The sequence below is a fragment of the Natator depressus genome, chromosome 28, assembly GCF_965152275.1.
Source record: "Natator depressus isolate rNatDep1 chromosome 28, rNatDep2.hap1, whole genome shotgun sequence".
Classification (NCBI taxonomy): domain Eukaryota; kingdom Metazoa; phylum Chordata; order Testudines; family Cheloniidae; genus Natator; species Natator depressus.
Genome location: NC_134261.1, coordinates 7,244,420 through 7,263,933, shown reverse-complemented (window position 1 = coordinate 7,263,933; position 19,514 = coordinate 7,244,420). Strand labels below are relative to the sequence as shown.

The window sequence follows — 19,514 nt, the reverse complement described above, 5'->3', positions numbered from 1 at the left end:
TCATAGGTTAATTTGATGCCATCCAAGAGCGAACACTTAGGTAGGGAACAAGTGAGAATTTGTTGATTGAGAAAAATTCCTGGTGAAAATTGGCAAAGCTGTGGATCTTTTTAAACATTCCAGTGAATTTACACATGAAGATACAAACAGAGAGAGAAACACAGAGAGAGAAAGAGAAAACCACACACTGCACAGGCCCATGCAGGCATTAACAAAAATCAGACCCACACACAAACCCACACAGCACACAGAGAATCATAGAATAACAGATTCAGAGCAGGCTGCACATCGGGGACAGGAGGACGGTGAAGAAATTTGGCATCATGTGACTTCCAGAAGAAAAAAGGGGAACGTCCATGTACCAGCAACACCGGTACATGTAAGTAACCGATTTCATGTTCTCTCCACAGGTACTAATGCGGAGAGTGGAACAGATGATACATCTCAGGGAAGGGAGCAGAAGGAGACTGCGCCAATTGGAAGGCCTGAGATGCACTGTCCTAGGGTTGGGGGTTCCACGACCACCGCTCCCAAGAGAAGGAGGCGGGTGGTGGTGGTCGGGGACTCTCTCCTCAGGGGGACTGAGTCATCTATCTGCCATCCCAACCGGGAAAACCGAGAAGTCTGCTGCTTGACAGGAGCTAAGATTCACGATGTGACGGAGAGACTGCCGAGACTCATCCAGCCCTCGGATCGCTATCCCTTCCTGCTTCTCCACGTGGGCACCAATGACACTGCCAAGAATGACCTTGAGTGGATCACTGCGGACTACGAGGCCCTGGGAAGAAGGATAAAGGAGTTTGAGGTGCAAGTGGTCTTCTCGTCCATCCTCCCCGTGGAAGGAAAAGGCCGGGGTAGAGACCGTCGATTCGTGGAAGTCAACGAATGGATACACAGGTGGTGTCGGAGAGAAGGCTTTGGAATCTTTGACCATGGGATGGTGTTCCAAGAAGGAGGAGTGCTAGGCAGAGACGGGCTCCACCTAACGAAGAGAGGGAAGAGCATCTTCGCAAGCAGGCTGGCTAACCTAGTGAGGAGGGCTTTAAACTAGGTTCACCAGGGGAAGGAGACCAAAGCCCTGAGGTAAGTGGGGAAGTGGGATACCGGGAGGAAGCATGAGCAGGAGCGCGTGAGAGGGGAGGGCTCCTGCCTCATACTGAGAAAGAGGGGCGATCAGCGGGTTATCTCAAGTGAGTATACATAAATGCACAAAGCCTGGGAAACAAGCAGGGAGAACTGGATGTCCTGGCAAAGTCAAGGAATTAGGATGTGATTGGAATAACAGAGACTTGGTAGGATAACTCACATGACTGAAGTACTGTCATGGACGGATATAAACTGCTCAGGAAGGACAGGGAGGCCAGAAAAGTTGGGGGAGTTGCACTGTATGTAAGGGAGCAGTATGACTGCTCAGAGCTTAAGTATGAAACTGCAGAAAAACCTGAGAGTCTCTGGATTAAGTTTAGAAGCGTGAGCAACAAGGGTGATGTCGTGGTGGGAGTCTGCTATAGACCACCGGACCAGGGGGATGAGGTGGACGAAGCTTTCTTCTGGCAACTCGCAGAGGCTACTAGATCGCACGCCCTGGTTCTCATGGGCGACTTCAATCATCCTGATATCTGCTGGGAGAGCAATACAGCGGTGCACAGACAATCCAGGAAGTTTTTGGAAACTGTAGGGGACAATTTCCTGGTGCAAGTGCTGGAGGAACCAACTAGGGGCGGACCTCTTCTTGATCTGCTGCTCACAAACTGGGAAGAATTAGTAGGGGAAGCAAAAGTGGATGGGAACCTGGGAGGCAGTGACCATGAGATGCTCGAGTTCAGGATCCTGACACAAGGAGGAAAGGAAAGCAGCAGAATAGGTACCCTGGACTTCAGAAAAGCAGACTTTGACTCCTTCTGGGAACTGATGGGCAGGATCCCCTGGGAGAATAACATGAGGGGGAAAGGAGTCCAGGAGAGCTGGCTGTATTTTACAGAATCCTTATTGTGGTTACAGGGACAAACCATCCCGATGTGTAGAAAGAATAGTAAATATGGCAGGCGACCCGCTTGGCTTAACAGTGAAATCCTTGCTGATCTTAATAACAGAAAAGAGGCTTACAAGAAGTGGAAGATTGGACAAATGACCAGGGAAGAGTATAAAAATATTGCTCGGGCATGTAGGAATGAAATCAAAAAGGCTAAATCACACCTGGAGTTGTAGCTAGTGAGAGATGTTAAGAGTAACAAGAAGGGTTTCTTCAGGTATGTTGGCAACAAGAAGAAAGCCAAGGAAAGTGTGGGCCCCTTACTGAATGAGGGAGCCAACTTCGTGACAGAGGATGTGGAAAAAGCTAATGTACTCAATGCTTTTTTTGCCTCTGTCTTCACGAACAAGGTCAGCTCCCAGACTGCTGCACTGGGCAGCACAGCATGGGGAGGAGGTGACCAGCCCTCTGTGGAGAAAGAGGTGGTTCGGGACTATTTAGAAAAGCTGGATGTGCACAAGTCCATGGGGCCGGATGTGTTAAAGGAATTGGCGGATGTGATTGCACATGTGGCGAATTGACAATTGGCGGATGTGATTGGCGGATGTGAGTGCTAAAGGAATTGGCGGATGTGATTGCAGAGCCATTGGCCATTATCTTTGAAAACTCATGGCGATCGGGGGAAGTCCCGGATGACGGGAAAAAGGCTAATGTAGTGCCAATCTTTAAAAAAGGGAAGAAGGAGGATCCTGGGAACTACAGGCCAGTCAGCCTCACCTCAGTCCCTGGAAAAATCATGGAGCAGGTCCTCAAGGAATCCATTCTGAAGCACTTGGAGGAGAGGAATGTGATCAGGAACAGTCAGCATGGATTCACCAAGGGCAAGTCATGCCTGACTAATCTAATTGCCTTCTATGACGAGATAACTGGCTCTGTGGAGTTTTGGGCCCCACACTACAGGAAGGATGTGGAGAAATTGGGGAGAGTCCAGCGAAGGGCAACAAAAATGATGAGGGGTCTGGAATACATGACTTATGAGGAGAGGCTGAGGGAACTGGGATTGTTTAGTCTGCGGAAGAGAAGAATGAGGGGGGATTTGATAGCTGCTTTTAACTACCCGAAAGGTGGATCCAAAGAGGATGGATCTAGACTATTCTCAGTGATAGCAGATGACAGGACAAGGAGTAATGGTCAAGTTGCAGTGGGGAGGTTTAGGTTGGATATTAAAAAAACTTTTTCACTAGGAGGGTGGTGAAACACTGGAATGCGTTACCTAGGGAGGTGGTGGAATCCCCTTCCTTAGAAGTTTTTAAGGTCAGGCTTGACAAAGCCCTGGCTGGGATGATTGAGTTGGGATTGGTCCTGCTCTGGGCAGGGGGTTGGACTAGACACCTCCTGAGGTCCCTTCCGACCCCGATATCCTAGGGTTCTACGATCATTTGGCCAACAACATGCAGCAAAGCACCCAGCTAAGTTGCAGGAATGCTCTACAAGCCACTCCTCAATTGTACAGAGACACCAGCGTATCTCCCCAGCCCTCAGCCTTGCACCTCAGAAATGTACCATCTCACACGGCTCACGGCCTGCTCTTGAAAAGCGTAAGCTCATTAATGAGTTCGCCACTTCATCAAAAATAAAGTGGACACGCACCAGCCTTTGTCATGTGAGCAACTTTCCCAAGCACTTTGGACAAACTCAGGAGTAAGTATCAAATATTAAAATAAGTTTATTAACTACAGAAAGTTAGATTTTAACTCAGTATAAGTGTTGGTCACAGAGGTCAAAAGTGGTTACGTAACAAATGGAAATAGACTCTCAGTCTGAACTCTAATTTGAATATACTAAGCAAGAATTGGATCAAACAGCTTTTCTCACTCACTGGTTGCTCCAGGCAATGTTGAGTTCTTAATACACAGACTGAATTCCCTCTCAGCCTGGGACCAATCTCCGCAGTTCAAATTCTGAGTCTTCCAGACAATCTTCCAGGTGTTGAGATTGGGGAAGAGACAGGCCACGTGGGGGTGTCTTTGACTCTCATTTATATTTTTTCTCCAGATGCTAGGTAGATTCTTGCTGTGATGCTGGGGTTAGTTAGCCCCCAATATGGAGCAGCAGTTTGCCTCCTGCACCTTGTGGTAGGTGGGCCACAGCTCCTTCACTTTGGCCCCTTTCTATCATGCACCATGAAATCTGTGTGTGCACCTTGGGAGTTACACCGCAGAAAGCTGCTTTCCTGTGCAGAAACTTGCCAGTGTAGACAAGGCCGTAGAGGGCTTACATAAAACCCAAGACTGGTCATAGACTGGGTCAGACCAATGGTCCATCAAGCCCAGTGTGCTACTTGAGAGTGACCAGTGCTAGATACACTGGAGGGAATGAAGAGAACAGTCTTGTTGACCTGCCAGGTGAGGGTCTTTCACCTTTATATTTAACTTCATTGTTGTCAATTCCTACTTATCCTATATCTTACCACCCCTGCCCTGAGGTCTCTGGGCAAATCAGGTGTGAACCACTCCTTTGACACAGACGTGTCCCAATCCAGCTGAACTGAGGCAGAATTTGGGCCAATCTCAGTTTGGAAAAGGCCTGCTTCACCCAGCAGGTTTCTCAAAGTATCCGTTGCTGTGAACCGCATGTCGTGTGGATGTGCGAACCCCAAAGATAGCAAACATGAAAAAAACACAAAGCCGGTTCTGAGGTTTCCAGAGCCAGGCCTGAGGGTTAAAGAGCTGTGCTCAAAAGGAGAAGGGGCCTCAGCACCTATAAAAATAACTGGTTGCAAAAACAAAACAAAAATTACATGAAAAAAACCAACCAAACAACAACCACCCAGAAAAGCTCCCATCACACGCCCATCACCATTGTAGATCCTGACATCTCCTGCCTAAGGTGACATCTTTGCTTTGCGAACAAGAGCCCTGGGGAACTCTCTGGCTGTTCCCCTCTCACTGGGGAAAAGGTTCCACATCTTGTCTCAAGTAATTTTCCTCCCAACAGAAGATTTATTTCAAAATTTATCCAAATAAATTCCATTTGAAATAGAAATCATTCCAGGCTATACTGGGTCTCTATTCTCGTACATGCTACAATTGCTTTGGGAGGCAAATGAATGGGTGTTTTGCTTAGTTCCAAATCATTTACTAGGGAATCCTCTTCCCAGCCCCTTCGGGAAATATTGAGCTTACCAATTGAACAACAGGGGGATTGGGATGGCGACGGAGAATCCCTCTGATTTACCCGATGTTCTTCTGTTGTTACAGAGGGGAAAAGACATTTTTCTCTATCCCTTCCCTGTTCCTGCTCTTTGCTATACTTCAATATATTTCAAGGGAGGAAAACGGTAGTAAAAATATCCGTCTTCAGGGAAACCTGAAGCAACAGTGCTCTGATGAACTGTGACAACTGGGAATGAAACAATATGTTCCTGGTGGGGGAACTTGATGCCTCACACTTGCTTTGAAATGGAGGGACATTATAACCATGATGGTCAGGGTTTGTTTAGACTAGGAAAAGTGACGGAGTTTAGGTCAGGTCAAGGGGAAAGCTAATGCCAACCACTGCACCTCGGCTGCATCTGCACGACAACTGTAGTTGTCTTTTAACACGAAGATCACTAACTTGAGCAGCCAACGCCATGTGCAGTCCTAGTGGATGTAAGGCACGGGTAGTTTTTGACTCAGAGTAGCTTGTTGGGAACAAACCTCTCTCCCCCACCTGGAGCTGATGAACATTCCTGACTGGAGGGACACACGCTCCTTCGACTCAAAAGGAAAGGAGTTGATAGAAAAGATCACAGGACTGACCCCAAAGAAGGGTGAGCTGCAAAAGGCAGAAGCAGGCAACTCATCTGCGGGAGCTGAGTAACCACGGTGAAGATGGGGCTCAGATCACTGAGTGGGAATTAGCAAATGTGATTTTTTTAAAAAAAGCCACCTTTGGCCAGCCCTAGTCAAGGCATTTGTTACAGATCACTCCCATGTGGATTTTCTGATGTCTAATAAGGGTTGAGCGCTGATTGAAGCTTTTCCCACACTCAGAGCATGTGTAGGGCGTCTCTCCTGTGTGGATTCGCTGATGTGTGATAAGGGCTGAGCTTTGATTGAAGTGTTTCCCACACTCACAGCATCCATAAGGTTTCTCACCCGTATGGATTCTCCGATGTATGATAAGGTATGAGCTCCGATTGAAGCGTTTCCCACACTCAGAGCATCCATAAGGTTTCTCACCCGTGTGGATTCTTCTATGTGTGCTCAGTACAGAGCTCTGATTAAAGCTTTTCCCGCACTCAGAGCACATGTAGGGGGTCTCTCCTGTGTGCGTTCTCTGATGTGTGATTAGGGTAGAGCTCTGATTGAAGCTTTTCCCGCACTCAGAGCATGTGTAGGGTCTCTCACCGGTGTGGATTCTCTGATGGGTGGTAAGGGCTGAGCTATAACGGAAGCGTTCCCCACACTCAGAGCATGTGTAGGGTGTGTCTCCCGTGTGGATTCGCTGATGTGTGATCAGGTTTGAGCTCCGATTGAAGCTTTTCCCACACTCAGAGCATGTGTAGGGCCTCTCTCCTGTGTGGATTCGCTGATGTGTGATGAGGGCTGAACTATCAATGAAGCGTTTCCCACACTCAGGGCATCCATAAGGTTTCTCACCCTTGTGGATTCGCTGATGCGCAGTAAGGGCTGAGCTATAACTGAAGCTTTTCTCACACTCAGAGCATGTGTAGGGCCTCTCTCCTGTGTGGATTCGCTGATGTGAGAGGAGGGATGAACTGTCAATGAAGTGTTTCCCACACTCAGGGCATCCATAAGGTTTCTCACCCGTGTGGATTTTCCGATGTGTAATAAGGTGTGAGCTCTGCTTGAAGTGTTTCCCACACTCAGGGCAGCCATAAGGTTTCTCATCTATGTGGATTCTCTTATGTGCAATGAGGTGTGAGCTCCGCTTGAAGCATTTCCCACACACACTGCATGCGTAAGGTTTCTCACCCGTGTGGATTCTCTGATGTGTGAGAAGGTCAGAGCTCCCTTTGAAGCTTTTCCCACACTCAAGGCATGTGTAGCGTGTTCCTTCCAAGTTCATTCTCTCACGTGTAGTAAGGTCTGACTGGCTACTGAAGTTTTCCTCTGGCCTCTGCTGACTCTCACAGGCTTTTGTTTTTTCTGGGCGTGCATAGCTCCCAGAATCATTCCCTTTGGACCTTCCTGAGAACATCCCATGTGCTTCTACTCGCTCAGCATCTTCCTGCTGGGGTTCCTCCTCGTTTTCACTCGCCATCCCAACATCTGATGGGAGACACAGAGAATCCAGACGTAAGTCTCTGCCTGTGCCAGAGAGAAAGGAAATCTCAGAGAGAAGAATGGAAAAAGGGATGAAGAAACCAAAATGTGTACAGGACAGATCAAACCTATCAGGAGCTGATTTTTCCTTAAACCTTCCCCAGAGGAGAGAAAGGAAGGGATCAGTTCTGGGTCCGTATCTCAGAAGAAATCTCAGGGGACAGCGAGATTGGGGAGGGACCTGCTGCCAGTTGTCAGTCAGGATAGGTGGGAAGCCATGAGTGACCTCTGCCTAATGATTCCACATCTGCAGGGAACAATCCTCAACTTGGAGAGCTCACAAGGTCTTTGTAGGGCATCCCAAATGTTTCCTGTATTCACCGACAGTTTTGGGGTTGGTTTAACCAATGCCTCACCTGAGAAGGCAGCTCTCGGGAGCACTTTTTTCTCAAAGCCATGAAGGTCTGGGACCCACGGCTCCACCCCTCGGTCCAGCTGCGAGATGACATCAGTTCTGGAAACTGGAAACCCTGCTCAAGGCAAAGAAACCAAGGGAGGTCAGTGGAATTTGTGGGATACTTGTCACAAAGAATATTCCATGCTTTTAAGCCCAGCTCACTTTTAAGTAGTAACATCCCAAGGCCGGCTTCCTTGGCTCAAAGTGTCAGGAGATGATTATTATAAATCATATTCATTACCTTAGTGCCTAAGGGCCAACTAACAGTGGGTCCTCATTTTGCTAGGCACAGTACAAACCGAGAAGCGTTGATGGCCCGTGCCCTGAAGAAGTTTCAATCTAAATAGACAAGGCAGACACAGAATGGGGGAAGGGGTAGAACCCACCAGCAGAGTGAACTCCGTGAAGGCAGAGCGACAGATCTGATCAACACAGGCCTATATCTTGAGACTATCGGATTTAATGTTACAACTAGGGCCAGTGTTTTCTGGAAATTGTCGCTAGGACTGCATTTTTTCCTGAAATTACTCTTCGTTTCTGGAATCACCGTTAATAACTGGAATTGCTGATCAGAGGGTGGGTGGGGTATGCAGGGTCACAACCCCCCAGATTTCTCCCTGGAGACACCCGACTCCTCCGCAGGGCACAGACTGGCTGCGGTCGAGACTTGCTGCCAATTTCTTCCCTCCTCATACAAGTCTGGGATCAGCAGTGGGACGCCAGGCTCTCTCATCATGCTGCAGAGAGGACGGCACTCACACCTGATCGCGGCCGTGTCCACAGCATCTCTCCCCTGCTCATCTCCCCAGCACACAGCTGGTTCATGCCCCGTCTCTCCAGCACACAGCTGGCTCTAGGCTCTCAATGCCCAGTGTCTGGGCCCCACCTCCCCCACACAGATGGCTCCTGTCCCTCCCCCCAAGGCACTTTCAGGCTTTAAAGGATTAGATATTGCTCACGTTTCTCAATTACTCTGTTTTCATTGCCTGCAAACTCTTGCCCTAATTATGACTGTTATCTGTATATCTAAGCCAGCCCTTGAAAGCATGAATTCTTCACAGACTATGATGCCGAGATGCGCCAGATGATACCAGGAAGGGCTGTGGGATGGGTTTCCTGTGCAATCTGGTATCACTACGGGGTGATGAATGCCAGATCTCAAGGCTGGTTTTGCAGAGCTCCACCTTTTGAAGCTTTACCCAATGCAGAAAGGGGTAGTGACAGATTCCCCCTCATTCAGGAGACTGAAGATGACAGACTTTTGGGGGATAAACAGCTGAGTTTGAGCTGACTGAGGGGGGTCTTTCTGGGCTACAAACTCACAGGACCTGATAACCACCAAGAGGTAACACTTTAAGAAAGGTTTTAATACACTTTGGAACCGATCAGGGATTCCCATGAGGACCGCTGAGGGAATGAAGGTAAATACGCATGTGGATGCTCTTCTTGTTTATGAGAAAGGGAACAGGAAGGGCAGGGATATCACTGAATGCAGGATCTCAGCAGTACTAGATGTCAGGATAGCACCATATTGCAGCCCACTGGAAAACATAATCCCAACTACACACATAAAATGATGGGGTCTAAATGAGCTGTTTCCACTCAACAGAGGGATCTTGGAGTCACTGTGCACAGTTCTCTGAAAACATCAACTCAGTGTGCCACGGCAGTCAAAAAGCAAAGAGAACGTTGGGAATCATTCTGAAATGGATAGATAATAAGACAGAAAATATCATATCGCCTCTATATAAACCCATGGTACACCCACATCTCGAATACAGCATGCAGATGTGGTTGCCCCATCTCAAAAAAAGATAGATTGGAATTGGAACAGGTTCAGAAAAGGGCAACCCAAATGATTACAGGTATGAAACTCTTCTGTATGGGGAAAGATGAAAAAGACTGGGACTTTTCAGCTCGGAAAAGAGGCAAAGGGGGGATATGAGAGAGGTCGATAAAATCAAGACTGCTGTGGAGAAAGTAGATAAGGAAGTGTTAATTACTCCTTCTCATAACACAAGGACTAGGAATCACCCAATCAAATTATTAGGCAGCAGGTTTAAAAGAAACAAAAGGAAGTATTTCTTCACACAACGCACAGTCAACCTGGGGAACTCCTTGCCAGAGGATGTTGTGAAGGCCAAGATTATAATAGGGTTACAAAAAAAAAAAAAAAAACCACCATGAGAAATCTATCGAGGACAGGTCCGTGAATGGTTATGAGCCAGGATGGGCAGGGATGGTGTCCCTAACTTCTGTTTGTCGTAAGCTGGGAATGGGTGACAGGAGATGAATCACTTCATGATTCTCTGTTCTGTTCATTCCCTCTGGGACACCTGGCACTGGTCACTGTCGGAAGACAGGACACTGGGCTAGATGCACCTTTGGTCTGTCCCAGTGTGGCCGTTCTTAAATACTAGGGAACCTAGTGAGTCCAGTGCAATGGGAGGGAGTAGGAAAATCCCTGGGTGTGGAGAACACTGGGAAATTAGAAACTAGCATTCAGAAGCAACAGACTCTAAATAGTCTAGAAAAGCAGAATGTGAAAAATAAGAATTAGAATCGGGGTCATGTGACTTCAGGAATGAGGGACTCAAAAAACCAAGTCTGCAGAGAAGAGAGATTGTGGCTATTGCACATGGGGATGGGGGGAGCAACTCTCCAGGTCTCAAGGATTTTCACCAGCAACCTAGGCCATTTTCCCATGCACGGGGGCAATCCGGAGCGGTGAGGAGTTGTGTCATCTGTAGTCCTGGGTGAGATTCAATGTTCTGATGCTGGAGCTCCCTTGTCTGGATTCCCCCAGCCAGCATTCAAGGACGCCCCGAGTGTCTGTGTGATCAGTAACCCTGGACCAGCAGCCCTGACTCCAGCAGCCTGCTTCTTACACCCCAAGCACATTCTGGTCTGGGTGGAGAAGGCTCAGGGTTTGAGAGAAGGCCAGGGGTAGGAAGCTTCTGTTCGTTATGCTGGACCTAACCCCCCCGTTTTACTTGTGCAAACAGGAGATATTGGACACTGTGCGGCACTGCCCCTGTGCTCTGTCCCCACAGTGTTCTGCAGCCGGGGAGGGTCTCTGGTCATGTGTGTGTCACTGGCACGCTGGGGTGATGCTGGAACAGGACAGAGCAGAGGTGGCATTTTGGGGGTGGGGTGAACCTCATCTCTTCATTTCCCCCTCCAAGAACCGAGGGGACAGGAACCCTTACCCAGCGAGGTCACATTCTCATAGGTCTCCTGCATGACGTCTCTGTAGAGGGCTCTCTGAGCGGGGTCCAGCAGAGCCCCCTCTTCCCTGGTGAAATACACAGCCACCTCCTCGAACGTCACCGGCCCCTGAAACAGCAAGAGCCCCACACTCAGGATCTGCTGCCCCACTCACAGCCCCACTATTCGTGGGGGAGAGGAGCCAATCAAATGGAAACTCTGGGTGGATCGCAGTCAACAGAGGCCCACCCCCACCCTGGTCAGAGCATCCAGGAAACACCAGGGTGAGGGGGCGAAGAGAGAGCCCCTCCTCTCTCCCAGCAGATCCATCACACACCTACTAGCCACAGACTGATACAGGAGATGCTGCCCCGAGCAGGGTCGAGGGAGAGATCTCTTGTCGGAAGCCCAACACCCTCCTCCTTGTCAGGAGCTGGATATGAGGCAGGCGAATCTCCCCTAAGCCTGACTGGTGGCTGCCCCCTTCATATTTCAAGGCACCCGCTGGTTCGCTGGCTCAGGCTCCAGCACTAGGAGTCTGGGCCTTTTTCCCAGCCCCATGTAGCTCGGTTATTTTCTGTTGACCAAATTGGAGCATTTCCACCTCCCAACCTCATGGGTCTCTTCCTCAAATCTAGGCCACTTATTAAACAACTCCCAGCAGGTCTGCCACCCCCTGGCCTCCTCCCTTTCTCCACCCTGTGCATTTCCTGCCCCGCTCCAACCTCCAAACCAGACGGTGCAAACCTTCCCCTCTCCGGCGTATTTGCTGTCCCTCTCCCTCCTGCAGGAACAAATCAGAACCCCCCCAATAATCCCTACCTGAGCTGGCTCCTCTGCACCCATGTCGCTCCCCTGTCCCATGGGAGGACGGGATGAACCGGAACGAAACGTGAGCGTCGTTCTGCAGCCTGGCCGGGCGAGAAGGGCCGTTGTGGAGGTTTAGGAACGGGCATTAGTTCATTTCACATCACGCTTCCCCCAGGCTCTTTCCCTGCAGAGCGAGATCCTAGATTCTGCCGTGCTGAGAAAACGCTCAGTCTCTTTATTACAGCAGAGACCTGGCCCCTCCTGCCAGGCTAAGCCCACAGACACACTTTTAACCTCCTTTCTCCCTCCCGCATCCCATAACAAAGTCCCTGAACGCAATCCTAGAAAAAAGCAGAAGCAAAGGATTCCCTTTTCGAGGATTCCCTCTGACACTGACCCCACGGCAGCCACACCCCAGCAGGAGGGATATGGAGTCAGGTACTGGGTTTTCCTCTCTCTGATCCTCATCTTGTCCACAGGAAAGTGATTCTCCCTACGGTGCAGTAATGCAGGTGTCTCGGCAGATTAGAGATCTGGAAATCTCTCTCGAAACTCTTTTATCCCATGGACCCTTTCAGTCTCTCTGTCTCCTTTTCCCTGTGCCCTCTCCATGCCTGTCTGCTAGGAAACTCTCATTCCTGGGAGGAGAAATGGGGTGGGGGGCTGTTTGTGTAGAATCATTTTATAGTCCCTCACTGCCTGCCTCGGATTTCCCCATTGCCTGCCGAGGACCCCCACCTGCCCTCCACCAGGATCTCCTAGGCCATTTGCCTGGGACCCCCTCCTCCTCCCAGCAGGACCCCCTGACGCTTTACAGGAGGACCCCTCACTCTGCGCCAGGGACCGGCCCACCACAGCTCTGTGCACTGGGCATGGAAATGGTCCCAGGAGCCAGCTGGGCAATCCCACACAGAGCCCCTGGCACAGCACCAGGTACCCTCTAATCCCCTGCCCCACCTCCCCAAGAGACCCCCACCCCCACTGGTCTGCAGCCAACAGGCCCCCCGCGATACCCACCTCCAGGACCCAGAGCCTCAGGGCTGGGCACATCACAACCACCCCTCAAAACACCATACCTCCAGAACCCACCAACCTGACTAGGGTCCCCCCTGCCCAGCCACCCAGAGGCCTCCCCCTACCACAATGCCCCTTCAGCTCCCGCTGCCATCTCCCCACACAGACATGCACCCCCCCAGCAACAGTGTTCCCTCGCAGTGTCTGACAAGTGGATAGAAAGTTATCACCACCCCTTGCTGGCCAGTCACACAGGCAGGGGGAGCTCAGGGGGACGCTTCTTTAACAGAAGGGAAGCCATGGAGGGCCAAAATAAGTAAGAAAGTTCCATACTCTGTCACTAGCAAATAATGGCCACCATGGATCCACCCCACAGGTGGCTACGTCTTTGCACTGCGGGAAGCCACCCCTCACGGAGACCCTTTGTTATGGGGTTTGGGATACTTCTGGACCCACGCTGCACTCAGAGGGACCTCCCCATCCCACGCCAGCTGGAGAAAAGAAAAGGGTCCAGCCAACTCTCCTGTTACCAGCTGGGAACCACCGATCCCCCAAACAGGGGGAGGCCTCTGGCTTTGATGGGTATTGAATACATGGCTAGTCTCTTTTATCAGCAAACATTTTTAACAGAGATGAAGGAAGAAACAAATGATTCTCAAAGCAGAGGGAAAGATGATCATTGTTGCAGGGGGGTTAATTTCCCAACCAGGATGGAGAAGGACTCAGGGCGACAGGTTCCCCCCAAGGAAGGAGAAGTTGCTGGGATTTAGAGACATGGGGAACAGCCCCAAACCCGAGAGGATTTTTAATTCTCATTTGATAATGACCATTTGAAAATCCCCCCCCCCCCACTGCCCCCATTCCCCTGGGCAGCAGGGAGCCCTCTGAGGGGCTGATTGAAGAGGGCGGGGCGGGGGGGGAGCTGGAGGGCTCCCTGGGGGAGGGGAGGGGGCGGCAGAGGGGGATGGGCAGGTGGGGGCTGGGGGCAGCGGTGCTGCGGTTGGGGGGCAGCAAGTGGGACTGGGAAGCCGGGATCGGGGGCAGCCCCGGGGGGACACGGGCCCCTCCCTTCCCCGCCCCGGCAGAGACCCGGCGTCTCCTCCCACCCCCACGCCGGGGGCAGCCAGGTTGGGGGGTGGCTCCGGGCTACAACTTCCCCCGACACCGGGACAAATCGCTGCGGATAAAACGGGGGGGGGGGGCGGATCAAACGGGGGGGTCCCGCCCACCGCCCCCCCCCGCACGGGAGGAGAGTTTCAATGGACATGTGAGGAGGAGGGAGAGACGAGGGGGGGGGGATCAGGGGAGACGAGAGAGCGGATCAGTGGGGGGGGAGGGGGGAGTTTACAGCCACGTGGGAGCTACTGAGAGAGAAAAGGGGAGAACTGGGGGGCATTTGTGCCGGGGGGGGGGGAAGGGGCACAAACAGGGACAGGATCCAATTAACTCCCCCCCCGCCCCCCACTTCCCCCCCGGGAATTTCCTGGCTGCACAGAGACACTTCACCCCCTCCCCCCGCAACCCCGGCTTCTCCCCCGCCTCACCGCTCAAGGGACCCCCCCGCCGGGTCCCAGTCTCTGCCCCCCCCCAATCCCAGCCCTGCCGAGGGCAGAGAGTCACTTTCCTGCCCCCCCATCAGCGCTCCCCGCCCCCGCGGGGTCTCCCACTCACCGGGGCGGGGGCGGGCAGAGCCCGGGGCTGGTCCCAGCTGGAGAAAGCCCCACCCCGGCCGGGCACGGGGGGGTCAATGACGGGGCCCCCCCAGCACAAACCTCGGGAGGGAGCCGCAGCTGCTCCTCCGACAGACGCGACACGAGGCAGCGCCTGGGGGCGGGGCCTGGAGCAGCCCGGGGGCGGGGCAGTTCCTGGGGGCGGGGCCTGGAGCAGACCGGGGGCGGGGCAGTTCCTGGGGGCGGGGCTCGGGCCCAGACCAGACACTGCTGCTGCCCCCGTGGGACCCGGGAGTCCGGGCTGGGCAGCTGCGGCTCCCTCCTGGGGTCCCTGCTGGGGGGGGCCCGTCATTAACCCCTCCGTGCCCCACCGGGGGGGCTTTCTCCAGCCGGGACCAGCCCCCTGGGCAGCCCCGGGCTCTGCCCGCCCCCAGCCGGACCCCCGATGAGCGGGAGACCCCGGTGGGGGGGGGAGCGCTGGGCGGGGGGCGCAGGAAAGTGACTCTCTGTCCCCGGCCCCGGGGAGAAGCCTCGGAGCTGCCTCAGCCCCAGCGGAGCCGCCGCAGGCTGGGGGAGAAGAACAGAAAGTGAAGAGAGAAGGGGAAAAGAGAGCCCCCCCGTCCCCTCTCTGCCTCCCCCCTTCCACCCCACCGTCCCGTCCAGGGGCATCCCGAGGCGGATGCAGAATATGCAGCGCTGTGGGGCACCCTGAACTCTGGGGCACCAAATTGCCCCACATTTCACGGTGCCCCTGGCAGCTGCCTGCTGCAGATGTGCCCCCCCGCCCCACTCCGGCAGCCAGCCCCATCCCCTGGCCAGCCCCCCGCCCGTGGGCTGCACCCACTGCCTGGGGCAGGGCTGTCCCGAGGGGGGCGTGGGGCCCGAGACAACACCCTCCACCCTGCCTCTTCGTCCTCTGCCCCCGGCCACCCCCATCCAACCTGTCCCCTCCAAGCCTCTGCCCCCAGCCACGGACGCAGCCCGGAGGACGGGCAGGGGGCCTGCCCCGGCAGCAGGGGTTGGGCCGGACCCCGCAGTCACCAGCAATGGTGGGACGTGGAGCGACCCCGCCCCAGCCCACTCCCCTGTGCCCTCTCCCAGCCGCCTCCCTCCGCTTCCCGCGGCTGGAGAGTGCGGGGGCAGTCCTTCCCCCTCCCGCAAGGGACCCGGCTGGGGTAGGGGGACCAGAGTGGGCTGGGGCTTGGTCGCTCCGCGTCCTGCGGCCGCTGCCAGGCCCTCGCTCCTCCCCCGGGCTGCTCTGGGCCCCGTGAGGCCCCCCAAAGTGGCGCACCACACCTCCTTCCTCTCTGGCCCCGCAGGGCTCTCGCGCAGCCCAGACCCTCCCTAGGGCGGGGGAGCAGGTGTTTGGGCTGCGTAGGGCACCCTAGACGGTAGGGATGCCCCTGACCCCATCTCCCTGGGCTCCCTCTGTGCTGGTGCCACGGGGGTGACACTGGAGTTCGTGGGGTGGGGGGTTGACATTTCCCCTGTGAGGCCCCTCAGGCAGCACTGGGTCTCCCCTTTTTAGTGGGGGGAAGTTGGGCAGGAGGCAGAGGTGTTTCCCCGTAAAGGGCCATTTGGTTTTGGTGACTGGTTGTGGCCTCGGTCACGTGTCCCCGGACCCAGGGTCATGGGCCGTCTGTGGAACAGGGAAGCTCTGGCTTTCCCTGGGTGCTGTCGAGTGGTCGCCAAGCGGTCGACCGCAATCGCTGGTGGTCGAGCGGGGCTGCGGCTAAGGCAGGCTCCCTGCCTACCCCGGCCCCGCACTGCTCCCAGAAGCGGCCAGCACAGCCCTGCGGCCTTGTGGGGCGGGGGTCTCGGCGTGGGGGGGGGCGGGGGTCTCGGCGTGCTGCTCCTGCCTGTAAGCGCTGCCCGCGCAGCTCCCATTGGCTGGGAATGGGGACCCGTGGCCAATGGGAGCTGAGGGGGTGGTGCTGGCAGAGAGGGGCAGCGCACAGAGCCACAGGAGGGCGTTGGTCCCTTCCTCCAACCCCCTGCCCTAGCCCGGTGAAATTGAGTGAGGGTGGGGGAGAGCGAGCAAAGGGGGGAGCGGGGCAGGGCTATGGGGGAAGGGGCGGGGTAGATCCTGGGTTGGCCTTCAATTCAAAACATATATATATAGCTTTGGCACAAAGCAGGAATCTTTTGTGTCTTTCCTTGGGAAAAGCCCCAGGTTTAAGATGGATTCCCATACCAGGTGACATGGTCACCTGTCCTGTGAGACCCCAAGCCTTCATTCTTCCCGGCCTGACTCACAGGAAGGCTTCCAAGTAGACAGAGCCATCTACACTCAATTGTCCTGGTTGATGGGAGCCATCAAGATTCCAGACCACCATTAAAGGCCCACACTTTGCATCATTACAACAGGACCTCAGAGTTATATTTCTAGTTTCAGATACAAGAATGGTACATTCATACAAATAGGATGACCACACACAGTAGATTATAAGCTTTGTAACGATAACTTACAAGAGACCTTTTGCATGAAGCATCTTCCAGTTACATTATATTCACACTCATTAGCATATTTTCAACAAATCACATGGAGTTCAACGGGTTTGTGAACGGGTTTCACTGCGGCACCTGGGAGCCATTGAGTTTCAAGTTCAGGCTTTGGAGTTGGCTGCTGGGAGGTAGAATCCTGTGCCTGCCGCTTGGCTTCCCAGGGATGGCTACTTGCAGCCCAGGAGAAGAAGGACGGTTCCGGGTGAAAGGAAGAGAAGCAAAGCTATGGGAGGCAGTTTGGGTGTGGGGTGCAGGTTCTGGGCTGGGGCAGAGGACTGGGGTGTGGGAGGGGCTGAGGGGTGTGGGCTATGGGAGGAAATGTGGGTGCAGGGTGTGGGCTCTGCACTGGGGGAGAGGGTTAGGGTGCAGGAGGGGTGGCGCTTACCCCGGGCAGTGCAGCTCCCAAAGCGACCGGCTCACACAACCCTCCGGCAGCACCCCCTAGGTGGGTGGGGCCAAGGGGGGGGTCTCCATGCGCTTCCTCCACAGCTCCCATTGGCCACAGTTTCTGGCCAATGGGAGATGCGGAGTTGGTACTCATGGCAGGGGCCGTGCTTGGAGACACCGCCCCCCAGGGGATGCCGGGACATGCTGGCCACTTCTGGGAGCAGTATGGAGGCAGAAGGGCACCTTCGCGCGGCCGGCACATCCCTGCACACCCACTGCGGGGAGGGGAGCAGAGGCCTCCGTGCCCTCCCTGGGGTGGGGGCAGCGCCCAGAGCTGCCTCCCCTCCCACCCCGGCCAGGGGTGAGCAGAGACGTGCCAGCAGATGGCTGCTTCTGGGGTTGGCCTGGGGCCACCGGCCATGGCATGCGGGCAGCCTGCCTGCCTGAGCCCTGTTGCACTGCTGGCCTGGACTCGGGGGCAGGCTGGGAGATGAGATTTGGCCTGAAGTTTGGGGTCCCCCGTCACTGGGGGGCCCCGTGGCACTACGTGGTTTGTTTCATGGTCAATCCGCTCCTGGCCTGCTCCAGCCTCCGCTCCCCCATCTGCGCTGTTGAAGGGAAGCTTGTCTGCATCTGCCGCGGCCTGTTTCTCCGCGGTAACGGATCCGCGCCCCGTTCTGCAGCCGTAACAGGCTGGGCCGGGACGTCCGCGGTGGAGGGACGGACCCCATTCTCTGCCAGCAACCGGCCCCCTTGTTTTTCTCCTGGATCTTCAAGCCTGGCAGGGGCCTGCAGAGAGACAGGAGCCTGGCCCCTGGGGTCAGGGACCTGCTGAGGCCGAATCCTGCTCGGAAGGTCCCCAGCACTCCTCGCTGGCTGGGCTGAAGTCGAAGGGCGCTGCCATGGGAGGGGAGTGCCTCATCCCCCGGCCTGAGGCGTCGGTGCTTCTTTGTCCCCTTCTCCTGCCCAGAGAGGCAGGCAGCTGCTGTGGGGACACGCGAGCGAGGCTCGCAGGATATCGCTCAGCTCGGTCTGGCTGGCAGGGGCCTTCCAGCTCAGCCTGGCCTTGGCCCCCATTGCGCCGCGCTCGGCCAGCCGCGGGAGGAGGGACTGTGGCTGCCGCTCAGGCTCGGGCCGCGTGGCCAGGCTTCCCTGGCAGGGGCTGCCAGAGGCAAAGAGCTGGGCACCGTCTACATGGCAGCGGGTAGGAAGGAAGGTGGAGCCTGCGCGTCTCGTGGGGTCTCCCTCGCCACTCAGGCAGAGGCAGCGACAAGGGCCCGGCTGAAGATTTTGCGCTGGGACTGGAGGATTAAGCCTGTGGCCCCGGAGTTCCTGCTCCGACGTGGGGTTTTGTGGTGCCGCCCCCATGGTCGCCCGTCCTGTAGGTCAGCGCTTTGAAGCCAAGGGGAGCGGCCTGGAGGCAGCAAAAGGGGACATTTGCGGGAGCCAGCCGTTCTCAAGGAGCATCCGACATGGATGCCGAGAGGGCCGTTCCCCCTCTGGGCGTGTCCCAGCTTTGTTTTGGTTTGTCAGCATGAAAAGGGGTTTGTTTATGAATCTGACCGTTTTCCAAATCTAACCTTCCCTGCTGTGCCAGGATAGAGGGTGGACAAGCCTGGTTTATCTGCACGGGATTATTGCAATCTGAGGCCTCTCTGTCCTTTTCGCTTGCACAGACCAGTTCCGACCCTGAGTGAGGTATGAAGCAACATGCCCACCACTGATCAGCCCGTTTCTCTGGTGCAGCCGTGGACCCCCACAAGTGTGCCTGGAATGCAGAAGTGTTGGGGTCTCCAATTTTTAACCGGGTTAGAAATCCCCCTCCCCCACCAATGATTCCCATCACAGTGCCAGTCCACAGTCCCACTCCTCTCGGCTCCAGTTTTTCAAAGAGCGATGAGTGGAGGTAGGTTTCTCTTCCAGAAACGCTTTCTCTGCCTCAAGACATAATGCAATTGCAAACGAAAAGGGTTCTCTTTTACTAATCACCGGGGCCAGGGGGGTTTATTCAAAGAAAAACTGTAAGGAGAAATATCGACATTCACCAAAAGCTGATACTAAGAAAATGCCAGTTTCTTTTTGGGGGGGGGGTTACAAACTTGTTTGCACCTTTCTTAAATACTAAAATATAGCTAGAAGTATGTTACAGCCAAAATGTCCAAAATATTACAGGATATAGTATGTCTGGTTTTGCCGCAAAATGTTAAAACTAACCAATT

At 54.4% G+C, this 19,514-nt stretch overlaps 1 protein-coding gene across 2 annotated transcripts in view; it reads right to left on the bottom strand.

Moving 5' to 3' along the window:
- The window catches only part of LOC141978952 (uncharacterized), a 189,967-nt gene that overhangs the window by 114,941 nt on the left and 55,512 nt on the right, over positions 1 to 19,514 (bottom strand). The window contains exons 1-3 of one of the 2 annotated variants that reach the window (XM_074941353.1): positions 10,912 to 10,960; positions 7,662 to 7,775; positions 5,918 to 7,290 (exon numbers count right to left, since the gene is read on the bottom strand). In XM_074941353.1, the coding sequence (XP_074797454.1) occupies positions 5,918 to 7,290; positions 7,662 to 7,775; positions 10,912 to 10,945 (1,521 nt within the window). In that variant the 5' untranslated portion in view covers positions 10,946 to 10,960. Of the gene's footprint in view, positions 1 to 5,917; positions 7,291 to 7,661; positions 7,776 to 10,911; positions 10,961 to 19,514 lie in introns of those variants that run through there. The other variant, XM_074941352.1, reaches the window with a different exon arrangement.